The sequence below is a fragment of the Arachis stenosperma genome, chromosome 3, assembly GCF_014773155.1.
Source record: "Arachis stenosperma cultivar V10309 chromosome 3, arast.V10309.gnm1.PFL2, whole genome shotgun sequence".
Classification (NCBI taxonomy): Eukaryota; Viridiplantae; Streptophyta; class Magnoliopsida; order Fabales; family Fabaceae; genus Arachis; species Arachis stenosperma.
In genome coordinates, this window is record NC_080379.1 from 166,550,192 (window position 1) to 166,576,214 (window position 26,023).

General features: G+C 33.5%; 5 protein-coding genes across 10 annotated transcripts; 4 read left to right on the forward strand and 1 right to left on the reverse strand.

Moving 5' to 3' along the window:
• The first annotated feature begins 1,083 nt into the window (after positions 1-1,083).
• On the forward strand, positions 1,084-3,988 carry LOC130967241 (ABC transporter G family member 1-like). The gene is made up of 8 exons (XM_057892057.1): positions 1,084-1,264; positions 1,342-1,421; positions 1,897-2,367; positions 2,452-2,538; positions 2,626-2,751; positions 2,843-3,037; positions 3,125-3,214; positions 3,287-3,988. Exons 1-8 carry the CDS (start codon positions 1,084-1,086, stop codon positions 3,986-3,988), a joined length of 1,932 nt encoding a protein of 643 aa, XP_057748040.1.
• A 2,455-nt stretch (positions 3,989-6,443) lies between these two features.
• Positions 6,444-10,257, forward strand: LOC130968205 (ABC transporter G family member 1-like). Its single transcript, XM_057893371.1, has 8 exons — positions 6,444-6,700; positions 7,803-7,882; positions 8,005-8,475; positions 8,557-8,643; positions 8,751-8,882; positions 8,969-9,160; positions 9,284-9,370; positions 9,499-10,257. The coding sequence occupies exons 1-8, from the start codon at positions 6,460-6,462 to the stop codon at positions 10,177-10,179; spliced, it is 1,971 nt and encodes a 656-aa protein (XP_057749354.1). The 5' UTR covers positions 6,444-6,459; the 3' UTR covers positions 10,180-10,257.
• Positions 10,258-11,032: 775 nt separating this feature from the next.
• Positions 11,033-18,970, forward strand: LOC130968202 (putative pentatricopeptide repeat-containing protein At5g59200, chloroplastic). 6 transcript variants are annotated; one of them, XM_057893365.1, is made up of 8 exons: positions 11,033-11,420; positions 12,889-13,459; positions 13,620-17,349; positions 17,421-17,619; positions 17,805-17,937; positions 18,025-18,216; positions 18,340-18,426; positions 18,674-18,970. In XM_057893365.1, exon 3 carries the CDS (start codon positions 15,048-15,050, stop codon positions 17,223-17,225), a length of 2,178 nt encoding a protein of 725 aa, XP_057749348.1. In that variant the 5' UTR covers positions 11,033-11,420; positions 12,889-13,459; positions 13,620-15,047; the 3' UTR covers positions 17,226-17,349; positions 17,421-17,619; positions 17,805-17,937; positions 18,025-18,216; positions 18,340-18,426; positions 18,674-18,970. The 6 variants fall into 6 exon arrangements, with proteins under 6 accessions (XP_057749348.1, XP_057749349.1, XP_057749346.1 ...); XM_057893366.1 differs by having other exon boundaries at positions 17,497-17,619; XM_057893363.1 differs by having other exon boundaries at positions 13,620-13,673; positions 14,686-17,619.
• LOC130967242 (ABC transporter G family member 1-like) lies at positions 18,178-19,354 on the forward strand. The gene is made up of 4 exons (XM_057892058.1): positions 18,178-18,216; positions 18,340-18,426; positions 18,674-18,949; positions 19,043-19,354. The coding sequence occupies exons 1-4, from the start codon at positions 18,178-18,180 to the stop codon at positions 19,352-19,354; spliced, it is 714 nt and encodes a 237-aa protein (XP_057748041.1).
• LOC130968204 (ABC transporter G family member 1-like) lies at positions 19,013-23,608 on the reverse strand. The gene is made up of 7 exons (XM_057893370.1): positions 23,305-23,608; positions 22,255-22,334; positions 21,413-21,883; positions 21,246-21,332; positions 21,033-21,164; positions 20,668-20,952; positions 19,013-20,461 (listed from the first exon to the last, which is right to left on the reverse strand). Exons 1-7 carry the CDS (start codon positions 23,567-23,569, stop codon positions 19,781-19,783), a joined length of 2,001 nt encoding a protein of 666 aa, XP_057749353.1. The 5' UTR covers positions 23,570-23,608; the 3' UTR covers positions 19,013-19,780.
• Between the last annotated feature and the right edge of the window lie 2,415 nt (positions 23,609-26,023).

A 26,023-nucleotide genomic window follows, 5' to 3' on the forward strand; every position in this document is an offset into this window, starting at 1 on the left:
TAATTATAAGAATCTTAAAATATTATTATATGTAAAGTACTACAAAAACTTAAAAAAATTATAAATAGTAAAAATAATAAAAGTTTTTTTTATAAATTTATTTTTAAAATATAATAAATATTTTTATTTTATAATTATCTAATAGAATCATTTTTAGGTAGATAGACTTCTCTTCATTTGTTGGTGTAAATATTTTTTATAGACAAATTACGAATTGTGAAATAAAGTAATAATGTTAAAAGTATCATATATGATATATAAATAGGTCAAATAGGATGAAATTTGATATATTTGTAACTTAAAATTTATTATGATAATATTATTATTATGATACTTTTAATGTAGATATTTATTACATTAAATATTTTATATTTTTATTGAAAAATAATATGTAATAAGTTAATTAATTAATTATGCATGGAGTTATAGTTTTATTTACTAAAAATTTATTGGTTAATTTTTAAGATTTTGTCAAGTAATTAAAATTAATGATGCGACATCATTAAAAGAAAAAATATGGCTTAAATATAATGTACAAAGAGTTAATATCAACTTTTATATAATAAAAATAAATAAATAAATTATAATTTTCATGTGAGTAGTTATCTTATATGTATATATCAATTAATAATAATAATAATAATAATAATAATAATAATAATAATAATAATAATAAGTATAAATATATTAAAGCTAAAGAAAGTTGGTATAAATGATAAAAATTTGAAACATATTTTAGAAGAATAATGATAGAAAAACATTTTTTTTTTTTTTTTGTACTTGGGTTTGACTTTTGGTTGTTAAAATAAAACATGTTGTAAAGGAGACAGTGTTTGGTTGGTCATAAATTAGTTTGCAGCGGTGGAAGTGGAGAGTTGCAGAGCATATGCATGCATGCATGCAGCCTAGCTAGCTATAACTCTTTGTCCCAGCGAGCATTAACTGCTAACTGCTTCCACATCTATCAAACTCCGATCCAACATTTAAAGTTCCTTCATGCATGGCAACTAGTACGTACGTTATATAAGCCCATGCTCTTTCATATATTTATATCCCTACAACTAGAGTAGTAGTAGAGTAGCAATGGGAGAAGAAAAGGAAGACGTAACAGTGACATGGCAGAATTTGTGGGTTACTGTTGCAGATGGAAACAAGAGGAAACCAATTCTGCAGGGTCTCACCGGTTATGCTCAACCGGGGAAGCTTTTGGCCATAATGGGTCCTTCTGGCTGTGGCAAATCCACACTTCTTGATGCCTTATCAGGTTATTATTTTATTGATTAGCAAATATATTAGGATCATCTGCTGCTCTGCATAATAACTTTCTTTTTTCTCTTCCAGGGAGATTAAGCTCTAGCGTCAAACAGACGGGTAAAATTTTAATCAATGGCCACAAACAAGCACTGGCTTATGGAACTTCGGTAAACCAAACTACAATTTTCCCTTCCCAGATATAAAATTATAACTAGTTAAGAGTTCAAATTCTTAGTAAAATAGTAACATTAGAGAAACAATATCTATCGATAAAGTTAACAAATTGTTGTTTAATTTATGAGAAATTAGTTTTTAAACCTTTTTAATTTCAACAACAAAATTACTATATATAGACAAGACCGTTCCATTTAAGAAATTAACACTTATAATTAATCATTCAAACATAATGTTTTTAATCCAACAAGAGAGAGGAAGAATAAGTAAAAGCTAGAGAAAAAACACAGCTAGCTGAATTTTAGTTAAAAAAAATTAGTTACTTTAATTTTATCACTTTTTTTAAATCTTTCAAGTGTTTATTTGTTGTTTTTATATTTTAGACAAGACATTTAAGAAATCAATTTTTGGCAATTTACTAGTTTATATATTTGTATGCATTCTTAATAAATATTATTTTTGTTTCAGGGATATGTAACACAAGATGATGCTATGCTGTCAACTTTGACTGCTGGGGAAACTTTATACTACTCAGCTCAGCTCCAGTTTCCAGATTCCATGTCCACTTCTGAGAAGAAGGAACGAGCTGATATAACACTGAGGGAAATGGGACTCCAAGATGCCATTGATACAAGGGTTGGAGGATGGGGTTCTAAAGGCCTAAGTGGTGGACAAAAGAGGAGACTCAGCATCTGCATTGAGATCCTAACACGCCCAAAGCTTCTGTTTCTTGATGAACCAACAAGTGGACTTGATAGTGCAGCTTCCTATTATGTCATGAAAAGAATTGCAAGCCTAAGCCTAAGGGATGGCATCCAAAGAACTATTGTTGCTTCAATCCATCAACCAAGTAGTGAAGTCTTTGAACTCTTCCATGATCTCTGTCTTCTGTCTTCTGGTCAAGCAGTATATTTTGGTCAAGCGTCTCATGCTAATCAGGTTAGCCACCAAAATTCTTATGCAGAACCAACCAGATAGATATTAATATTATATAATGAGAATTCTTTTTTTATCCAAGCGCAGTTTTTTTCTTCAAATGGCTTTCCTTGCCCAGCTCTCCACAATCCCTCTGATCATTACTTAAGGATCATAAACAAAGATTTTGACCAAGTAAGCAAGTAACCTTTACTTCTGAGTTTTACCTCATCATTCTTGTTTGATACTATACTGAACATCAAATTCTTGTTATTTATTCAGGATGTTGAAGAAGGTTTTGGATTCGGAGTTACTGCTGAAGTAGCAATTGACATCCTTGTAAAGTCTTATGGATCATCTGAGATTAAAAACCAAGTTAATAATGTAGTGGCAACAATAACTGAAAGTGTAAGTTCATGTTACATACATTCCTTACCAAACTTTTCAAAACCTATATCTCTATGCCAAATATGAAAAACTAACCTTTGCATACCTACAGAATTCAGGAGCAGTTGGGAAGAAGAGGGTCAACGCCACATTCCTCACTCAGTGCCTCGTTCTTATGAGAAGATCTTCGCTGCGATTGTTTCGTGACTTGAGCAATTACTGGCTGCTTCTTGTTGTCTTTATTGCAGTAGCTATTAGCATGGGTTCCATGTTCTATAACATTGGCTCAAGTAATGGATCAATTCAAGTAAGTAAACTATGAAAAGCAATTAACATTATGACTTGTAATGCACAAGGTTAACAAGTTAATATAATATCTTCATGCATGGTTCAGGGAAGAGGGTCTCTGCTTACTTTTTTGATATCAACTCTGGCATTCATGGCTCTTATTGGAGGATTCGCTCCATTAATGGAGGAAATGAGGGTAAGATTGCTATGCTCCTGTACTTTCTTGTATAAATTAACTAACTGAAAATATTTCCTCTGATTGTTGTAGGTATTTGAAAGAGAGAGACTAAATGGTCACTATGGTATTATTGCTTTTCTCACAGGCAAAATATTCTCAGCACTTCCATATATGCTAATGATTTGTCTAATTCCTGGAGGAATAATATATTACCTCTCAGGGCTGCAGAGAGGTTTAGAACACTTTGTGTACTTTGCTTCTGTTCTATTTGCCATTGTGCTTTGGGTTGAGAGCCTGATGATGGTTGTGGGGAGTATGTTTCCCAATTTCGTAACCGGCATGAGCATTGCCGGCGGAATTCAAGGACTAACCATCTTAACTGGTGGATTCTACAGGCTGCCAAACGATCTTCCAAAACCATTTTGGAAATACCCCTTTTACTACCTTTCTTTCCTTAAGTATGCTTTCCAAGGATGTTTCAAGAATGAATTTGAAGGCTTAAAATTTTCCATGGAAGAAGGTGGAAGTGCAAAAACCATTATTAGTGGTAGAGACATTTTGACAAACACATGGCAGGTGGAAATGGGGCATTCCAAGTGGGTTGATCTTGCCATCATGTTTGGGATGATTGTTGTTTATAGGGTTGTGTATTTGGCTATTACAAAAAGCAAGGAGAAGTTGAAACCTCTTGCTGCTTCCATTAACAATCACCCAACAAAAGTTTTCACCAGAGAGATTAGAATTAATGATAGAGCAAGCCCTGTATCTGAAAACCATGGTATCTTAGAATAAGCTACTTGTGCTTGAGTTCAACCTATCTTGCTCAAGTAAATAAGCCTTTCGTTCTCAATGTTTCATTATGTTATATTATATTTTTGTCAACATAACAAGGATTTAGCTTCTCTTTCTCTTAATTCATGACTAAATTACACTCTAAAAACACGTTCTTGAAAAAATCGGATTCGTCCCCCGTTTTGTTGTTAGCTAATTTTTTTTTTCGCTTTTGCCCTAACCTAATCAATGAAAACCCTACATTTCATTTAATGAGCACTAGATGTCGTAATTTAATTAAAAAAACTAAAAGGGAGACTCTCCTATACAGATTGGAGTGGTACAGGGAGAGAATATAATTTATTTTATAATTATTTTTATTATTTTATTATTATTTAAAATATAAGTCCTACCTTTATTAATATCTTTCTTATTCTATTAAAGGAAAAATCTGTAAACTTACATCTTTACCATATAATTCACCAAACTAAAATAGATAATAAAGAGAAAAGGACAAATCGATTTTTGATTTTTTTTTATTTTTGAAGATTTAAAAATACATTTAAGTATTTGACTTTTTTAAAATCTGAACATATCGATTCCTGAGTCAAATTTGTCAAATTTTAAAAACTTTTTCACATATGCATTCGTATCAACCAGGTTAGTGCAATGGGAGTCATGTTTGATTTTTCGTTGAGTCTGACAGATCCAAATGAATATAACTATATGAAGGATCGATATGTCCAAATTTTAAAAAGGTCAGAGACTTAAATGTATTTTCAAATTTTTGAAAATTTCAATATCTACGTATCAAAAGGTTAAGGATTTATTTGTCTTTTTTTTATAAATAAGAGGAAATTTGTACAAAATCTTCTTGTAGGTAAGATTTTTTTCTTTTTGTATAGCATGAAAATTGAGCAATTTTTTTCTCATATCTAAACAATTAAAATGTGAATTTTTTTTTTGTTTTTCAAACATAAATCTCTTTTGAATTTATTTAATCTTTTTCATACACCTTTTTTTTTATTTTATTTTTTTTATGTTATTTTTTTACTTTTGGATTTACCAATAATCCAACACTATACTTTTCGGATATAAAGTTATTTTTTCAACCTGATAAATCAATAGATTTAAAATTCAAATATTTGTTTAAAAAGATAGTGAGTTTTTTTTTTTTTTTTTGGTTAGATAGATAGTGAGTTGATTACTAGACCAATTTAAGTTAGTTAATTTCTTATGTATTAAACTTGTTTTTTGGGATCAAAGTCTCTCTTATTGAAAGTTTGTTAAGTGAGGAGTGGGTTTGGGGTGTGGCCCAGAATTAAGTGTGGATTCAAATACAACCAAACTTGATGAGCTACTGTTGGGTTTCATCATGGGACCACCTTCTAAGTTGTAATCAGGTAGGTTTTCTGGCTATAAATCACTCCCGGTTATAATACAAGCTGTAAATGATGTGTCTCCACTCCATTCCTTGTCTTCATAATAAGGATCATTTTATCTAATTTATGAATGAAGTAACGGTGGACCCTTCTACATGACTACAAACTTTCAACTAAGGAGGCCTATCTCTATCCCTATCCCTATATGTGTTAGGTAGGAGTAGATGAAAAAATGAGATAGAGATATGTTGTTACCTTTATTGTTTATAAAATTAATTCCATTCATCTATCTAGTGTTACAATATGTATCAATTTGTATACGCTTATCACCTGTACTAAGTTGTTTAAAGAGCCTCATTTACCTAAACCTTGTTTAGTTTTAAGTCAAGACAATATGTTTAAGGAAAGTGAAATTAAAGGAGAGAGCATTAGAATGTTTTCGGAAACATATAATAGATACATACATTATACTAGTTGTTAATTAACCCAAGTTTATTAATCAGGAAATAAGACTGAAAAAAGAGAAAAATTTGGTTGCTTCATCCATTACTGCTTCATGACGTGCTTATGACGTGACTATCTATGCTGGTCTTCATCACTTATTACTCTTACCAAACAAAAGTTGGTAGTATAAAGCTATATATTCTCAGTTACAAAGAAATGTTATATATACATATCATCTTTGTATACATTTTTTATGAAGCATTTTATTGCATGGTAATTAGTGCATAGTGATTAATCTCAATAAAACAATATATTTACCTATGACCTATCTAGAAATAGTAAATATAGTAAGAGAATTCTCCAATTCACATATCACAATAAGGAATCCAAGTATATATTGAAAGAACATTGAATTCTTTGACCTTCTAAGCTAACTCTGATCTCCATTATCATATTTTCACTTTCCTACTAGCAATTACTACATAACAGACAAAACATGTTACTATATAGTAGGTAGCCTTGGCAGATTCAGTGTACCAAATTCTCCTACCTTCCCCTACTAGTCATCACTCTTACACTAACACATACACACTTGCATATTACTCTGATCTCACAATGAGCTCTATTCTTCAGCCTCATGCTAGTGATTGTGAATTACCAAACAACATGCTACCCGTTTTGGAATATGAGACCACATTTGAGGTGGAAGCCTTGAACGAGGTGGATCATCAAGAGGAGAAGGGGGTTTTCATAACATGGGAGGATCTATGGGTGACAGTCTCAGATGGCAAGAATGGAAGGAAAGCAATACTTCAGGGCCTAAAAGGTTATGCCAAACCAGGGCAACTCTTGGCTATAATGGGTCCTTCTGGTTGTGGAAAGTCTACTCTTCTTGATGCCTTAGCAGGTAATCCTTTTTTCATATCAACATTTCGTTTTGTGCCTTTAATTTTTTAAATCATTTCCACTCTAACATCTAAAATCTTATTTTTCACTTTTAAATCAAGTATCTAGTTAATACTTACTTTTGAGTATACAAATAACATGACTTTTTCATAGTTTACTAGCAAACCAAACTAAATATCAGACTTTGATATTATAACATGCATGCACTTGACTTTATGAGTCATTTGATTGTGAAATTATAACATGCTACTACTATTCATCATGAAGCCTTAAATGGTTGACATTCTAGAGTCAAATTTACTATAATTGTCCACAACTAATGACACTTTTAGCATGCTGATGTCACAGTCAGTCAGTCACATATAACACTTTTAAGCCACTCAAAATCTTTCACTTTTAGCATTTTCCCTTTTTTTTTTCTTTTTCTTAAGTTCTAGTTATAAAATGAAAGAGGTAAATACTAAATCGGTATTCGAAAGCTCCTAGTACTAATAAAATGATACCAAATTTTTGTTATTGACAAAATAGTCCTTGAAAAATTTTAAAATTTAGCAAAATCACCCAACTTAAAAAGATGCCGTCACAATGAACGGAAAACGCTGATGTGGCCACCAAAAGAAAACTCCGATGATGGCGATGTTTCCGGTGCCATTTCTAGCAACCTTCTTCTTCTTCTTCGTGTTTGCTGCTTTTCTTCATGAACACGCCGCTGCGTCCCTTCTACCATGGCAGCTGAAAAAGAAGACTACAATGGTACACCACTGCACCTCGTCGCATTCTTTGTGTTGGCCGATTCTTCTTCTTCAACACGCCCCTGCGTTCCCTTTCGCGTCCCCTTCTGCCAGACCACCAAGAAGAAACTGAAAACGTCGCCAGAGCTCTCTGCTATCATCGTCAGAGCTCTCTTCCGACGGCCAGTGTTTTTTTGTTCATTGTGACGTCATCCTGTTATGGTTGGGTGATTTTGTCAAAATTAAAAATTTTTCAGTGACTATTTTATCAATAACAAAAGTCAAGTACTATTTTGTCACTAGAATCTTTCGGATACCAATTTGGTATTTACCTCAAAATGAAATTAACTAAAGTATTCTCATGTGTTGCAGGGAGATTAGGTTCAAAGTCAAAGCAGACTGGGATGATCCTAATCAATGGCCGCAAACAAGCACTGGCATATGGAACATCTGTAAGAATAATGTTCTAGTCTTTGTTAGAAAATATAAACTTATTTTTTTATACATACTATTAAAGAAATATCTATATATATTAATCTTTTGTTTTTACTCTAACTATATGAAATCAAATCAGGCATATGTCACAGAAGATGATACTATCTTGACAACACTGACAGTTGGAGAAGCTGTATACTACTCAGCCCAGCTCCAATTACCAGATTCCATGTCCAAATCAGAGAAGAAGGAGAGAGCAGAGTTCACAATAAGAGAAATGGGCCTGCAAGATGCCATCAACACAAGAATTGGAGGGTGGGGATCTAAGGGAATTAGTGGTGGACAAAAGAGGAGAGTTAGCATTTGCATTGAGATCTTAACACATCCAAGACTCTTGTTTCTTGATGAACCAACAAGTGGACTTGATAGTGCAGCCTCTTATTATGTTATGAGTAGAATTGCAAGCTTAAATAAAAAAAATGGAATTCAAATGACTATTATTGCATCAATCCATCAACCAAGTAATGAAATCTTTCAGCTTTTCAACAATCTCTGTCTCCTCTCTTCTGGTAAAACAGTCTACTTCGGACCTGTCTCAGCTGCCAATAAGGTTAGAAATCAGTATGGTTTGTCCATATATGTATTTGTTGCTGTAAATCAATGGCTTATTGAATTCTGTTTTTGGCTGCAGTTTTTCTCATCAAATGGTTTTCCTTGCCCAAGTCTCCAGAATCCTCCTGATCACTTTGTAAAAATTATTAACAAGGATTTTGAACAGGTAGGTAGAATATGAATCACTCTAAGATTTTTACTGAACAACAATTTATTTTAAAGGTTACAATGATAATTACAAAGAAACTTAACCAATTTATCTCTTTGTTTCAGGAGGAGGATCCTGAGAAAGGATTAGCTAGAGGGCTAACCACAGAAGAAGCAATTCATATACTTGTTGAATCATATGATTCATCTGAAATTAGTCACCAAGTTCATAAAGAAATAGCTCAAATGAATAAAAGGGTGAGTACAAATTTTTTGAAAATTGATCTAATGTCCATATGCAGTACAAATTGTACAAGTGCTGAAAGTCTTAATAATGGATGCAGGACTCAGATGCAATGGAGAAGAAAAGTCATGCTGATTTTTTAACACAGTGCATGGTCCTTACTAGGAGATCTTTTGTGAACATGTATCGTGAAGTAGGCTACCACTGGTTGCGCCTACTTATCTATGGTGCTCTGGCTTTAAGTCTTGGTACCATGTTTTTTGACATTGGCTCAAGCAGTGAATCAATTCAGGTACACAAATCAACCTTGAGACACATAATGCACAAAATTCAGCAATCATAGCTACATTATTTGCAGCAAAAATTTTAATAAACCTAATGTTAAAGACTTAAATCTCAATTTATTTGATGTCAGGCCAGAGCTTCACTGCTTGTGTTTGTTGTTACATTCCTTACCTTCATTACTGTTGGTGCATTCCCTTCTTTTGTGGAAGATATGAAGGTAAAGTACTATTTCTGTTAAAAACAAACTATGTAACATAATTATCACCACCTTACATACTATTTATCCACTATTGAATATGATCATGTCAAATTACTGAATATGTTGGTGAAATGATCCATAATTAGGTGTTTGAAAGAGAAAGACTGAATGGACATTATGGGGTAACTGCATACACCATTGGCAACACATTATCTTCAGTTCCATTCTTGCTATTGATGTCACTCATCCCTGGAGCAGTGGTTTATTACTTGGTTGGACTTCACCAAGGACACCAAGAATTCATCTACTTTACATCTGTACTCTTTGTTTCTGTCTTTTTGGTTGAGGGTCTCATGATGATTGTTGCAAGCATTGTCCCCAATTTCCTGCTAGGCATAATCTTCGGCACCGGAATATTGGGAGTGATGATGTTGGATGGTGGATTCTATAGGCTTCCAAGCGATATCCCTAAACCGTTTTGGAGATACCCTTTGCATTACATTTCATTCCACAAGTATGCATACCAAGGATTGTTCAAGAACGAGTTTCAAGGCCTAACATTCACCGGCAATAATCAAGATGGAGGAGATATGATAAACATTAGTGGGGAAGAGATACTTAGAAACTTGTGGCAAGTGGAAATTGGTTACTCAAAATGGAATGATGTTGCTATATTGATAGGAATGGCAGTGACATACAGATTGTTGTTCTTGGTGATCATCAAGAGCTTTGAGAAAGTGAAGCCTATTACTGTGACAGCAATGAATAATTGCCCGCAAGCAAAGTTCAGGTTCACTAAGGTGACTAGACTAGGAGCAATGGCATGATTCATTTGCTTGCTTGCCTTGCAGAACCATAATAATATATAATATAATCATATATTTGCTTAGTATATTAATGTGTGAGCTGAGGTTATTATAATACTTGAGAAGAACTGTATATAATTATTTCTTTTTTAAGGATATCAAATAGTGAGTAATAGTGGTTATGATTATCGTATGGATTACAAGACTGCATTACCCTTGGATGAGGGAACTGATTACTCGACCAACCTAAATTGGTTTACAAGACAATACTTATGTACCAATCAACAACAATATATATACAAATTAAAATCACCAAATAAATCACAAACCTAGCTACTATAGATTTAATTTGAAAATAATTATAAGCAGACAGTTAGATTTAATTTTGGGTTTATGCTTCATGACTTAGTGCAGAGTTATCATCATTATTCTCCATCACTATTGTTGCTCGCTTGGGAGACCCTGAAATGAATGACACAAAAAATGGCTTCAACTTCTCCGTAATCTTGATGACGAAGAAGAACAACACTCGATACACCAAAATCATCCCAAGCAAGATTCCAAGATCGACCCACTTGGAGTAACTCATGTCAACTTGCCACGTGTCCCTGAGAACCGAATGGAATAGCGGTTCGGACAGACGTTGAAACTTGAAACTAATGTTCTAAAAATCGGACCGGACCGACCGGTCGGACCGGTTTAACCGCGAACCGTCAGTATTAACAGTCCGGTCAGGCATATAAAACGCTAATAAAAAAACTGGCAAAAAACCGTTGAACCGGAAGAGAACCGGTCGGTCAGACCGAACCGGAATCCGGCCGGTTTACACAAAAGAGGGTAGCTAATTCGTTTCTTTCTCCCGTTCTCCCTTTCTTTCTTTCAAGTCAGAGAAATCACACCAACGCAACCACAAAACCCTAGCACTGTAAGCCTACACCACCGCCACAAGGAGTGGCATACTGCCGCCGTCCGTCGCACTCAAAGTTCGCAATCCGTCATCTAGCTTCCCTCGTGCTCCAAGTCTTCAACCCCTGTTCGCTGTCACCGATCGCGGTTGCTTCCTCAAGCTCGGCGTCCGTCGTCTTTGTCTGCTCAGCCGCGCTTCCGTCGCCGTTTGTTTGCCGTTCACGTTCGCGTCTTCGTTCGCGTTCGCTCGGCGTTCACCGTTCGCGTTCGTCTGGAAGCCACGTTGCTCTGCTTCAAACTCTGCGACCAACCCGCGCCTCCACTCAGCCGTCGAACTGCTATCTGTTGTCCCCGCCGTGAGTTTCCTAAACCCGCCACCGGACAATACACTCACACAACACCAATACTCTTCTTCAAACTCTGCAACTTCTGATTTCTATTAAAATAAGTAATTATTTGATTTGGTAGTGGTTTGGATTTTTTCATAGACTAAATTAAAGTTACAATAGTTATGTTCTCATCTCTATCACATTGAAATTAAGCATTGAATTCTCTTATTTCGTTTTAATTTTACCGCACTCAACATGTTTGATGAAATGCTTTAACCATATTTCTGGTTGGTTTTATAATTTCTAGCTTTTAGAAACTTACTAAGTTGATTGCATGTGAAATTAGAATAATTGGATCATAGTAATTAGGAAATTTTAGCTGTACAAATAGCATCTTTGCAGAAAACATATTAGCATGATGATTCCACTTGCATTAGTGTTCTTCTGGTAAATTTTTTAACTGTTATTGTGAACTTGTTAATTTGCTAATTGTTCTTGTGTTCTTCTGTTACTTGTAATTTTTTTTGTTTTGTTGTGATTTTCTGTTCTTGAATTTGTTAAGTTGATAATTTGGTAAATTGTTGGGCTGCTGTTGTTTTAATTTGTCAAATTGTTAGGTTGCTGTGACTTAATTTGTTGGATTTTCTATTTAGGTCTTGTTCTTGTTTATTTGCTAAATTGTTGTTGTGTATTTATTGTTTATTTGCTGGATATTGGTGATCATTGTCTTTGAGATTATTTACTATGCAGGTTTAGTGTCATCACTGTTTTGGAATGTTTTATAATGTCCTCATGTTTGTTGCTGTTTTGTAATTGCTGGTTGCATGTTTAGTGTGATTATTGGTTAATGTTTTGTAATGTTTGGTGCTGAATGCTGATTGTTGAGTTCAGATATGGTTGTTTATTTTGACTTAGGTAAAGGGACTTATGGTCATTTTTTCCTGCTTATACCGATTCAGATGATTATTTTCAGAGGATGAGCACTTATTTATGTATCTTGAGAAACTGTCTTTCTGTGTGTTATGAGCATTTGGTGAAGCCTGTATTGTACCTATTCAAAGCTTAGATTTACCAAATGGTCTTCAAAACAACTCATCCAAAATGCTACTGCACAAATCCAAGTCTATTGTCTCTAAAAACCTATATGCACCTTCATTTGGTGAAGCCTTTCTAGCACTAGTCCACTACCACTTTGTTATTAATAATGTTATCAAATTTATTTATCCGAGTACTATGTTTATTTTTTAGTTTGATTTATGATAATTCATTTGATATTCTTCCTATTCTTGTCAGATATTTCTTTTAACATTTTGTGTACTGATGAGGGATTGTACTTGCTTGGTATCATGCTTTCATCCGGCAATTTTGCATTTAATATAAAAAAAAGGAAAATCCAAAGAGAGTAATTCACCACTCCATTAGAAAAACTTCATACTACCTTATACCCTCAACTTAATACTTGCATATTTATAATTTATTTATTATTTTAAAACAGGTTTTTTCGGTTGAATCACCGGTTAGACCGGTTGGACCAGTGAACCAGTAACTAAAGAGATTTGATGACCGGTCCGATTCTCAGAACCTTGCTTGAAACAGAAGATTTGAAAAACCGACGTTGGATCATCGAACCGGCCGGAAATCGGTCGGTTGGATCCGGCCGATTTTTTTTAAATTTTGCAAAACGCCATCGTTTTGCTGGGATGCCCCAGCCAATTACCCAACCCAGCAAGGCAGCAACCTTAGCTCCACACAACGACTAAACGTGAACCCATCCCTCCCATCACCCTCGAGCTCCTCCTTCCTCTCACCGTCATTGATCTCACTCCCTCACCTCCGTCCATCTCCCGCCGCCGTCACCGAAACGAGCTTCAAAGCCACCGTCGTTATCGTGCAGCTCTGTTCCACCATCGTGCAGCTACTGTTTCAGCTTTGAAAGCACCCTCGCGCAGCTCTGTTCCATCATCGCCGGCGCTATCTCTGTTCCACCTGTCATCCCTTCGGCCGTGCTCTTGTCCCCCTCTTGCTCAGGATCTGCCCTGCTCTGTTCTAGGGCTTCTAGCTTCTAGGTATTTTTTTTAATAATAATTATTGAATAATTGTTGTTAGTTAATTTGTGAACTTGTTATGGGTTAAATAATTGTTGAATAAGTGTTAATTAATCTGTGAATCTTGATGTTTTTACTGTGAATTACTCCATTGTTAATGATTCTGATCATTCATCTGCAGAAGATGATGGGGTCTTCAAGCTTGAATCCTTTGAAACTAAATGTTGCACATGGGGTATGCCTGTTTTGTCCTGCTGTGCTCTGTTGACTGTTGTGCTGTGTTTCTGTGTTCAATTAAAATTTTTCTTTGAGAACTTACCTTTGCTATACTTGATAAATTGTGCCAATTATGCATTTCTTGAAATTGGTATGCCTCTGTAGATTCTAAATAGTGCGTTTCATGTTTCTGATTTTGATAATTTGAGTAGTTTATGAAGCATAGTTCACTGTTATTGCAAATGATTTGGGACTGCTTTTGAGGAGTGTATGAAGTAGATTACTTGCTGTGTTTGGAGTTGTTTATTAATTAAATTGGTTAATTTGTTATTTGAGCCATGTTACAGCTTGTTGTTAAATAAAGTTTAAAGCTCCAATATCCATTTGTTCGTTGGCAATGTTAATATTATTAATAATATTAATAATAATATTAATCACAAAGTGGAGAGGGATTGTAGAATTTGTCACATAGGTTTGGAGAGTGATAGTTCTGAGTCTGGTGTTCCAATTGAATTGGGTTGTGCTTGTAAAGATGATTTTGTTGCTGCTCACAAAGTATGTGCTGAGACATGGTTTAAGATTAAGGAGAATTTGAGTATAAATCCCATCTTTACTTTATTTTGTTTAACTGCAAAATTTGGTTTTTGATATTTTTTAATGCTAAATTTGATTGATTCTATGGATATTTTAGACACCTTTTTGTTTATGATTCATGGAATTGAGAATTGGATTGTTTGGGACTGTTCTATATGTATAGTTGTTCTGAGTTTGACAAATATTCTCAATTACTTACAGCTATGGTTTCCTTCTTGGATGGGATTTTATTTTTCCAAAAGAAATCATAGAGAATTAGGGTTGTGAATTGTTTAAAAAAAAACTTGAGTTTGTATTTTGATAAGATCATATGGTTTTGATTTATGACATTTCATGTAGTGTTTTAAATTTGGAAGATATTTTAAGATTTATATTAGACTATAATTATATTTTAGTATGTATATTTGTAATTTATTTATTATTTTATTCTAAAACAGTTTTTCCGGTTGAATTACGGTTAGACCAGTTGGACCAATGATCTAGTGAACCAGTGACTAGAACGGTTTGATGACCGGTTCGGTTCTCAGATACTTGCTTTGTACAACTCCAATATCCAAATCTTTTGTACTATAAATTATTTTAAATAAAATACCTTTTAAATTTAACTTTAGTTTACCCATATTTAATTTAATTCTACAAAACAGCCATTTTTAATATTTATTATATACTATCATTAATTTACTGTCCGCGCATCGCGTGGGTCTCATTCTAGTTATTTTAATGTCTATTCTGATTGATGAGAGCACAATAACACAAGTTTTACCTCCGAAAGCCCAAACACCACCATCTTTTCCACACTATGAAGAAGCTGTTCCTCCTTGGCACCTGGAAGTGCAACTGCTGGAAGCAAAGGTTTCGACTTTTCACCACCCTTTTGGAAGATTTGGATACCCCTCGTCTCCGTCACGTGATCGCCACCAACATTTCCATTAGCAGGAGAGTTAAATCCGGCGAACCTGAATTAGCACGCCACCTGTTCGACGATATGCCGCTTCGAACTGTTTCCACTTGGAATACTATGATTTCCGGATATTCGCAATGGGGCTGCTACGTTGAAGCTCTGGCCCTTGCTTCCCTCATGCACCACTCTTGCGTCAAGCTTGACGAGGTCTCTTTCTCTTCGGTGTTGAGCGCATGCTCACGTTATGGGTCACTTGTTCATGGGAAGCAAGTTCATTCATTGCTTTTGAGGTCTGGATACGAGAGATTTGGCCTTGTGGGGAGTGCTTTGTTGTATTTTTACGTTCAGTGTTGTGGAATTGGAGAAGCTAAGGTAATTTTTGAGGAGCTTCATGGCGGGAATGATGTGTTATGGAGCTTGATGCTTGCGGGTTATGTGCTGCGTGACAATATGGGTGAGGCTCTGGACATGTTTGAAAAGATGCCTGATCGTGATGTTGTGGCTTGGACCATGTTGATCTCTGGGTATGCGAAGAGGGAAGATGGACGTGAGAGGGCTTTGGATTTGTTTTGGTGTATGAGGAATTCTGGAGTGTTGCCTAATGAGGTCACGTTGTGCTCTGTTGTGAGAGTTTGCACTAGACTGAGGGCTCTATGGCAGGGGAAGGTTGTTCATGGGCATTGCATCAAGGAAGGGTTTGCTTTTGATAATGCGATTGGTGGCGGGTTGATTGAGTTTTATTGTGATTGTGAAGCCATAGGTGATGCCAAGAGAGTTCATGAGAGCATGAGAGGTGAAACTTATTTGAATGTGACTAACTTGTTGATTGGTTGCCTTATCTCCGCGGGGAAGATTGAAGAAGCTGAGATGATATTTTACAGGTTGAGAGAGACGAATCACGTATCATATAATTTGATGATTAAAGGTTATGCTATGATTGGTCATTTTGAGAAGTCAAAGAAATTATTCAATCAAATGAGTCTCAAGGATTTAACTTCCTTAAATACCATGATATCTGTGTACTCCAAAAACGGTGAACTTGATGAAGCTGTGAAGCTTTTTGACAAAACTAAAGATGAGAAAAACCCTGTGACATGGAATTCGATGATGTCTGGTTGTATTCAAAATGGCCAGTACATGAAGGCATTAAAATTATACGTGGAGATGCGTAGGTTATCAGTTGATTATAGCAGATCGACGTTCTCTGTTTTATTTCGTGCATGTTCATCTCTAGGTTCTTTTCAGCAAGGACGGTTGCTTCATGGCCACTTAACCAAGACACCGTTCCAAGCAAATGTTTATGTTGGGACTGCCCTTATAGACTTCTACTCCAAATGTGGTCGCTTGGCTGATGCTCAAAGGTCATTCCTCAGCATTTTTTCACCCAATGTAGCAGCATGGACAGCTCTTATTAATGGGTATGCATATCATGGACTTGGATCCGAGGCAATTTTACTCTTCCACTCGATGTTAGTTCAAGGAGTTGTGCCAAATGCAGCTACTTTTGTTGGCATACTTTCTGCCTGCTCCCATGCCGGTCTAGTTGATGAAGGTTTGAAAATCTTCCACTCGATGGAGGAACTTTACAAAGTAACCCCAAGCATAGAACATTACACATGTGTGGTGGATCTTCTTGGTCGATCAGGCCATGTAAGAGAAGCTGAAGAGTTTATTAGAAAGATGCCTATTGAAGCAGATAGGGTGATTTGGGGAGCTTTACTGCATGCATGTTGGTTCTGGAAGGACATGGAAGTAGGGGAGAAAGCTGCTGAAAAGTTGTTCAGCTTGGATCCGAACCCAACAGTGCCTTTGGTAATTCTGTCAAATATGTATGCGGTGCTAGGTAGATGGGGGCAGAAGTCAATTCTTAGGAAGAGATTGCAGAGTGTAAAATTGAGAAAAGATCCAGGGTGCAGCTGGATTGAATTAAACAATATTCATCTGTTCTTGGTAGAGGATAAAACACATCCTTATTCTGATGTTATTTATGCAACTGTAGAGCATTTAGCAGCAACCATTAATTCTAGCATACCCTTCAATTATCTCTATAGCAGCAACGGCAAACATCATGAATAATGCAAAGTTGCAAACTGCAGATCCTATGTTACTTCTGATTTGGTCACTGAACTGAATATTTCTCGAGAGACCATTGAGCTTTAACTATTTTAGCATCGATCATGCGAAGGATCAATATATCATGGTTTGCCTCTAAATCAATAATGAAATTACTTGATTGTGTTAATCATTTAACATATTTTATGCTTTCATCAGAAGTAGCTGATGTGAGTGACGGAGAACTAACCAGCTACCATTAAACGTATTACTGCTAAATCTCATTGCCTCATAGGGTTCTTTAACACTTCAATTTGAAAGACAGCAATTGGGAAAATCCGGCATGGGGCCTGTGATGTCCTTTTAACTTCTATGAATACTATCTGATATTTCTTTATCTACAGCAAATGTATTATTTGTAAGTATTCACATTTTAATTTGAAGACTAGCTTCTCAGTTTTGCTTAATTAACATGGAACTTTTCGAAGTAAGAACATTGGCAAGATAGCATTATTACTTTTGAGTTATATGAATTTAATTTATTTTTCAATGCTACAATGCTAGATTGCAAAGAAACTCAACTGATTCACCTCTTTGTTTCAGGAGGAGGACCCTGAGAAAGGATTAGCTAGAGGGCTAACCACAGAAGAATCCATTCACATACTTGTTGAATCAAATGATTCATCTGAAATTAGTCACCAAGTTCATAAAGAAATAGTTCAAATAAAAAAAAAAGGTGAGTACTGCTTGTTGAAAAAATTGATTTAATATCCATATGCAGTAGAAATTGTACAATTGCTGAAGGTCTTAATAATGGATGCAGGACTCAGATGCAATAGAGAAGAAAAGTCATGCTGATTTTTTATAACAGTGCATGGTCCTTACCAGGGGATCTTTTGTGAACATGTAAAGTAAAGTAGGCTATCACTGGTTGCGCCTACTTATCTATGGTGCTCTGGCTTTAAGTCTTGGTACCATGTTCTTTGACATTGGCTCAAGCAGTGAATCAATTCAGGTACACAAATCAACCTTGAGACACATAATGCACAAAATTCAGCAATCATAGCTACATTATTTGCAGCAAAAATTTTAATAAACCTAATGTTAAAGGCTTAAATCTTAATTTATTTGATGTCAGGCCAGAGCTTCACTGCTTGTATTTGTTGTTACATTCCTTACCTTCATTACTGTTGGTGCATTCCCTTATTTTGTGGAAGATATGAAGGTAAACTACTATTTCTGTTAAGAACAAACTATGTGACATAATTATCACCAACCTGTTATGCGCACTTACGTACTATTCATCCACTATTGAATGGGGCGTGAGCTCTGCCTATATTGGAACTCACGCCCCATCCAACGTGGATGAACAATATTTAGGCAGAGAGCGCAATAATGACTGTATTCAAGAAACATTCTAAATATGATCATGTCAAATTACTGAATATGTTGGTGAAATGATCCATAATTAGGTGTTTGAAAGAAAAAGACCGAATGGACATTATGGGGTAACTGCATACACCATTGGCAACACATTATCTTCAGTTCCATTCTTGCTATTGATGTCACTGATCCCTGGAGCAGTGGTTTATTACCTAGTTGGACTTCACCAAGGACACCAAGAATTCATCTACTTTACATCTATACTCTTTGTTTCTGTCTTTTTGGTTGAGGGTCTCATGATGATTGTTGCAAGCATTGTCTCCAATTTCCTGCTAGGCATAATCTTCGGCACCGGAATATTGGGAGTGATGATGTTGGATGGTGGATTCTATAGGCTTCCAAGCGATATCCCTTAACCGTTTTGGAGATATCATTTGCATTACATTTCATTCCACAAGTATGCATACCAAGGATTGTTCAAGAACGAGTTTCAAGACCTAACATTCACCGGCAATAATCAAGATGGAGGAGCTATGAAAAACATTAGTGGGGAAGAGATACTTAGAAACTTGTGGCAAGTGGAAATTGGTTACTCAAAATGGAATGATGTTGTTATATTGATAGGAATGGCAGTGACATACAGCATTTTGTTCTTGGTGATCATCAAGAGCTTTGAGAAAGTGAAGCCTATTGTTGTGACAGCAATGAATAATTGCCCGCAAGCAAAGTTCAGGTTCACTAAGGTGACTAGACTGGGAGCAATGGCATGATTCATTTGTTGCTTGCCTTGCAGAACCATAATAACATATAATAGAATCATATATTTGCTTAGTATATTAATGTGTGAACTGAGGTTATTATAATACTTGAGAAGAACTGCATATAATTATTTCTTTTTTAAGGAGATCAGATACTGAGTAATAGTGGTTATGATTATCGTATGGATTACAAGATTGCATTGCCCTTGGATGAATAAATCTGAAGCTTGCCTTCAACACTCAAGCATAATTCCTGAACTAATTGGATGAGCGAACTGATTATTCAACCAACCTAAATTGGTTTACAAGACAATACTTATGTACCAATCAACAACAATATATATACAAATTAAAATCATCAAAATAAATCACAAACCTAGCTACTCTAGATTTAATTTGAAAATAATTATAAGCATACAGTTAGATTTATGTTTGGGTTTATGCTTGATGAATTAGTGCAGAGTTATCATTATTCTCCATCACTAGTGTTGCTCGCTTGGGAGACCCTGAAATGAATGACACAAAAAATGGCTTGAACTTCTCCGTAATCTTGATGATCAAGAAGAACAACACTCGATACACCAAAATCATCCCAAGCAAGATTCCAAGATCGACCCACTTGGAGTAACTCATGTCAACTTGCCACGTGTCCCTGAGAATCTCATCACCACTAATGTAGGAGCCATTTCCATCATTTGTTGCAAAGCTTAGCCCTTGAAACTCGTTCTTGTACAATCCTTGGAATGCAAATCTATGAAATGCAACATAGAACATTGGGTATCTCCAAAATGGTTTGGGAAGATCATTGGGCAATCTGAAGAACCCTCCGGCCAGCATCATGATTCCTTGGATTCCGGCGCCGCTTATGATTCCCATTAGATAGTTTGGGACTATGCTTGCAACTATCATCATTAGGCTTTCAACCAACATGAGGCAAGAAAACAGAACACATATGAAGTAAACAAAATGGTCGAATCCTCTTTGAAGATGAGGAAGGTAATAAGCTATGGCTCCTGGAATCACTGATACTAGAACCAAGTATGGCACACTAGATACTGTGTTCCCAATTACAAATGCCACAACACCATAATGCCCATTCAATCTTTCTCGTTCAAATACCTACGTATATATATAACAACAATTCAATTCTCAAGAAATGGATCCAGTAAGTATATATTGTGGAGTTTAATTTTGATGCACTGACAATCTAAAATGTTTTACATAGTCGTCCAATCACTTAGATTGAATGCATGTGCAAAACGGTTTTACACCCATGGTGCATCAAGATTAAATTCTATATTGTGATGAATAATTCTTTAAATTACCTTCATGACCTCCACAAAGGAAGGGAATCCACCAATGGTCATGAAAGTTATGAATGAAGATTCAAACATAAGAAGTGCTCCTCTGTCCTGAATTGTGCTGAAACTTGTACCTAGATCATAGAAAACTGTGGCAGTGGCTATGGCCAATGCAATGTATATTCCAAGACGTAACCAATAATAGCCTAGATCACGAAACATGTTCACACATGATATTTTGGTAAGAACAATGCACTGATTAAGGAAACCAGCACGCCTTCTCTTCTTATGATCTACTGATCTAGTCTCCTGAAACATAAATTGAGTTATGGATCAATGGTTTTATTATAGCTTATGAATGCACGCAATAGACATGAAATGAAAGAAACCTGCTTAGATAGCATTTCAACTTCTTGTTGAACTTGTTGCTTAATTTCAGATGATTCATATGCGCTTATAAGGATTCTAATTGCTTCTTCTGTAGGCACTGTTCTAGTGCCAGATAAACCCATGTCAGTATCCTGAAATAGTAGTTAATTCAAAATACCATCAAATTATTTTTGAATGCTCAAGTACCTTCAAGTGAAGCTAAGCTTAGTTACCTGATCAAAATCCTTGTTTATAGTTTTCAGTAAATGATCAGAAGGGTTTTGGAGTGCAGGACATGGAAAACCATTGGAAGCAAAAAACTACATACATTGAAACAAAACCAGAGTTTAATATTATAACTAAAACTAAATGAATTAAAAGAAGAAAAAAAGATACGAACCTGAGTAGCAGTTGAGGCAGGTCCAAAGTAAACAGTTGTACCAGAAGACAGAAGACAAAGGTTATGGAAAAGTTGAAAGACTTCAGTGCTTGGTTGATGTATTGAAGCAATAACGGTTCTTTGAATGCCATCTTTCTGAACAAGGTTTGCAATTCTTTTCATGACATAATAGGAAGCAGCACTGTCAAGTCCACTTGTTGGTTCATCAAGAAACAAGAGCCTTGGGCGTGTTAGGATCTCAATGCAGATGCTCACACGTCTCTTCTGACCACCACTGATTCCTTTAATGCCCCAACCTCCAATTCTTGTGTTAATGGCATCTTGCAGACCCATTTCTCTTATTGTAATTTCTGCTCTCTCTCTTTTCTCTGCCTTGGACATGGAATCAGGTAGTTGGAGTTGAGCTGAGTAGTGCACTGCTTCCCTCACCGTTAAGGTTGTTAATAAGGTATCATCTTGTGTCACATATGCCTATGCCATACATTCAAACTCTTGCTAATTATTCAAATTAATTAAGACTACTTAATCATTATTCGGGTCAGTAATTTTTAGTATTTTTTTTCATTATTTAATCAGCACAAATACTAAATTATTTTTAACAAATAAATTTTATTAATTCATGTGTGCGAATTTTGAAAAATATTACTGAAAAGTGAAAACTGTATTGATCTATGTATATAAATTATGATAAACATAAGTGCAAATTATATACTTTTTGTATGCAAAACTCATGTAAATATGAATGCGAATTATTACTGACCAAATATTGGTAAAAAATGATAATATTTGCGCTTATAAAAGAATTTTGTTTATGTTAAGTATTATAGTGTATGGTTTTGTACCGAGATTCCATAGGCCAGCGCTTCTTTGCGACCGTTGATGAGAATCTCTCCTGTTTGTCTTGTGTTTGAATCTAATCTACCTGAAATGAGTTCAACATATAGCTCATTATTAATAATGCATTTACATATATCTTAATATTAAAATTCTTTTGACAAATATATATTATTAAGTATATATGATTGCATTAGAAAAGGTATATAACTCAGTTATTCACAATCTTATATTCTTTTAGTAAGTACAGACATTTTATTATAATGATCACAATGTAAAACTTTGTATTATTAATTCTTAATTAACATTTCTAAGATAAATTTAAATGTATTCTATGGTTACGTGTGTGTTGTATTTTATATTTGATATTCCATCATGTCACTCGATCGAGGGATAGCACATAATTTAAAAAAAATGGAAAGGTATTAAAATTTGTTCTTAGTTTATCTTAAATAATATAATGTCAATAAAAATATCAATCAGGAGTTTCAATGATGGGTTCATTATAGTTCAATTATTTCTAATTATCTTCGTGTGAAGTTAATAGTTAAAAATTATTTAGATAATTTAAAAAATTCAACTTAATTATCATTTAACAATTATCAATTATTAACTTTACATAAAAACATAAAAATTTTCATCTTTATTTTATACCATCTTAGATCCATGTACCTAAAAATACGGAATTAAGTACATATCACTGCATGCCTATTTTTAAGTATATTTTAAAATCGTATATGAGTTATTAATTAAATATTTTTGTTCATATATATTAAATCATTTTATATTTGTGTAAATTTTTTTTGGATACTAATAGATATCAAAATTAATTAATTTTTTATTTAAATTCTTAAAATAAATCTTTTAAATACGGACAATTAAAATAATTTATTTGAGTTTATTATTTTTGTTAATCATTTAAATAGTGAATCAAAAAATAGTTATTTTTATAAATATGACAATATAAGATTATATAAGAAGAGAACTGTAGTGAGTTTTTACCAAAATTAAAATGTATTCCGATCCTTTGAATGAAATGAAAAAGGAATATGAAATACCTGCTAAGGCATCAAGAAGGGTAGACTTGCCAGAACCAGAAGGACCCATTATGGCCAATAGCTGGCCCGGTTTGGCATAACCGGTTAGACCGGCAATAATTGGTTTGCTTCCTTTGTTTTCCATTGATGCAGTCACCCACACATCCTTCCATGTCATACACATACACATACCCTCCTTCTCCTCTTTCTCTTCGTTTCTCTTATTCCCCTTCTCATCATCATTATTATCATGCTCAATCTCTACCACCATGCTTTCAGATGCCATTATTCTTATGCCTGTCAATTTCAGCTTCTACTCCCATCTTCCCACGTTCCTTATTTATACACGCAATGTGTCGTTTTTCTTGAATGTCTTTAATTAAGACTTCCACTTCCCAATTAGTTGTTCAAGGTCTAACTTCAATCGCCATAATAAATTTCAAACGTGTTTTAATAAACAAGTATAATTAAATGTCTGTTTAGATTGTAGTTGGTTAAACTGAAATTTGAATAAAAGTAATTTTATAAAATTGATTTTGGGTAGAAGTTAACATGATTTATATTTGGTAACTCTATATTAGAATTGATTTTGATAAAATAAATTTTATTTGGATAATATTAGTTAAAATCACTTTTAGATAAATAATTACTAAAAAGGACATGACATTAAATTATAATGTTATTTTTTATATATTTTTAATTTTTTTATACTTTTTTCATATATATTTTTATATAGTGTATTTTTAGTATTTTTAGTACTCTTTTTTAGTATGTTATAATTTTTTTTATTATTATTATTTATGGTTAATTTTTTTGTTTAATTTATTTTATCTAATGGGATCAATAAATTATATTATAAAAAGATAATAATAAATATAATGTATAAAAATTACCATTATAAAAATATATAATGTCACATAAAAAAATTAGTAAAAAATATAAATAATAAATAATAGAAAAAAAGAACTCATGAGAAATAATAAGAATTCTATAAGTAATACAATAATATGTATAAAGGATAAAATTGGTAAAAGAAAAATAAAAGTTAAATGTTAATGGCTAAAAGCCAGTTAGTATAACGCAGACGCTTGAAATTCTTGCTTCTTGTAAACGTTTATAAATATAAAAATTAGCCAAATCAAAAATAGAAGCGTTCAAGAAGTTGTAACGTACTTTTTCTCTTTCAACGTGTTTGCTAAACACACTCTACCCACTTACATTTATTTTATTTTCTGAAATCAAATTTTGTTTTAATTTTACCGTATCATTATTAAAATAATAAATATATTTTATTCATATAATATTGCATAAAATTATTTTACATTATTGATATATAGTTTACTTTTTCTTTGAACATTATAATAATTTTATTGAAAAAGGAACAAGAGGCTCAAAAGCCGCCGTAGTCCACGTTATATGAATCTAAATTTTTTAAATATAAATTTAATATCGCCCCACGGCCTTAATGCCTTATCATCGGTGGGTTCTGCAGATGCAAGTTGTTTAAATAATGAATAATGGGTATAATTTTAGTATAATTTATTATTTTAATTAATAATTAATTATAAATATTTAAAAATGTAAAATAAAAATATAAAATTTGGTTATTAAACTAAAAATATAAACTACTAAAAATATTAGTCAATATAATTAAAATTTTGAGTATTAAATTTTTTTTCCTTAAATAATATTTGGATTATTTGCGTGTCAAATAATCTATATATGTGAATGCAAGAAATACTCTAAACCCGAGAAAGGGGTAGTACAAAAATATTACATAAAATTCTGAATGGTTTTTTATTTCATATAATGCTATTAATTATATCAAATTTTGATAAATATTAATTTTAATTATTGATGTACTGCAATATTGTATTATAATAACATAGAAAAAAGTTATTTAAAAAATAAACTATGTATCAAAAAATAAATGACACGTGACATATTGTTAGGTTCTTGACTTGTAGATGAGTGTTGTTAATTTTATTTTATTTTATTTTATTTAAATACAAATTTTAAAGTATCTTTTATTAATATTATTTTTGTCTGTAAAGTTAGGAACTTGGGATTATTGTTATACTAAGAACATAATTTAAAGGCCTAGCTTATTAGGTTTGTAATTGGTGCTAGCTATTTTTAAGGATTTACTGTACTGTTAGTTAATCAAATATCTGTTTTTATATAAATTTATTTTTTAAAAGAAAATTGTAGTCTCTGTTATAAAAAGATTGGGATCGCACTCAAACAAATTCCCTTTATCACTGTTCTTGATGTGAGATTAGGATATACACTGATAAATACATATTTATTACTCGCCATTCTTAAGAAAATTATTAAAAGAATTTAGAAGAAGTAGTGAAATTTATGTGAGGAAAGCTACTAAATAAACCTTCATATATAGATGCAAAAAATTGTTGTTTTACATCACGTTTATACTGAAAATAATAAGTTAATTATTAAACATATATCTTATTTGTATTATAAATAAAATGATAGCACATATATCTCCTTTAATTATAAATGAGATATGTGGATTTCAATATTTATCAGGTATTTTGTTTGTATCTATTTTCGGTTCATAAAATTTGTGTTTTATCGAATTTATTGTATAAACGAGATATATGTATTTAATTAACTCGTTTGCAGTATAAATAGGATAAGTAATAGAATATAAATTAGTAAATAAAAATACTATTTATTTATACACTAAAATTAACTATTATATAATTGTATACAAATA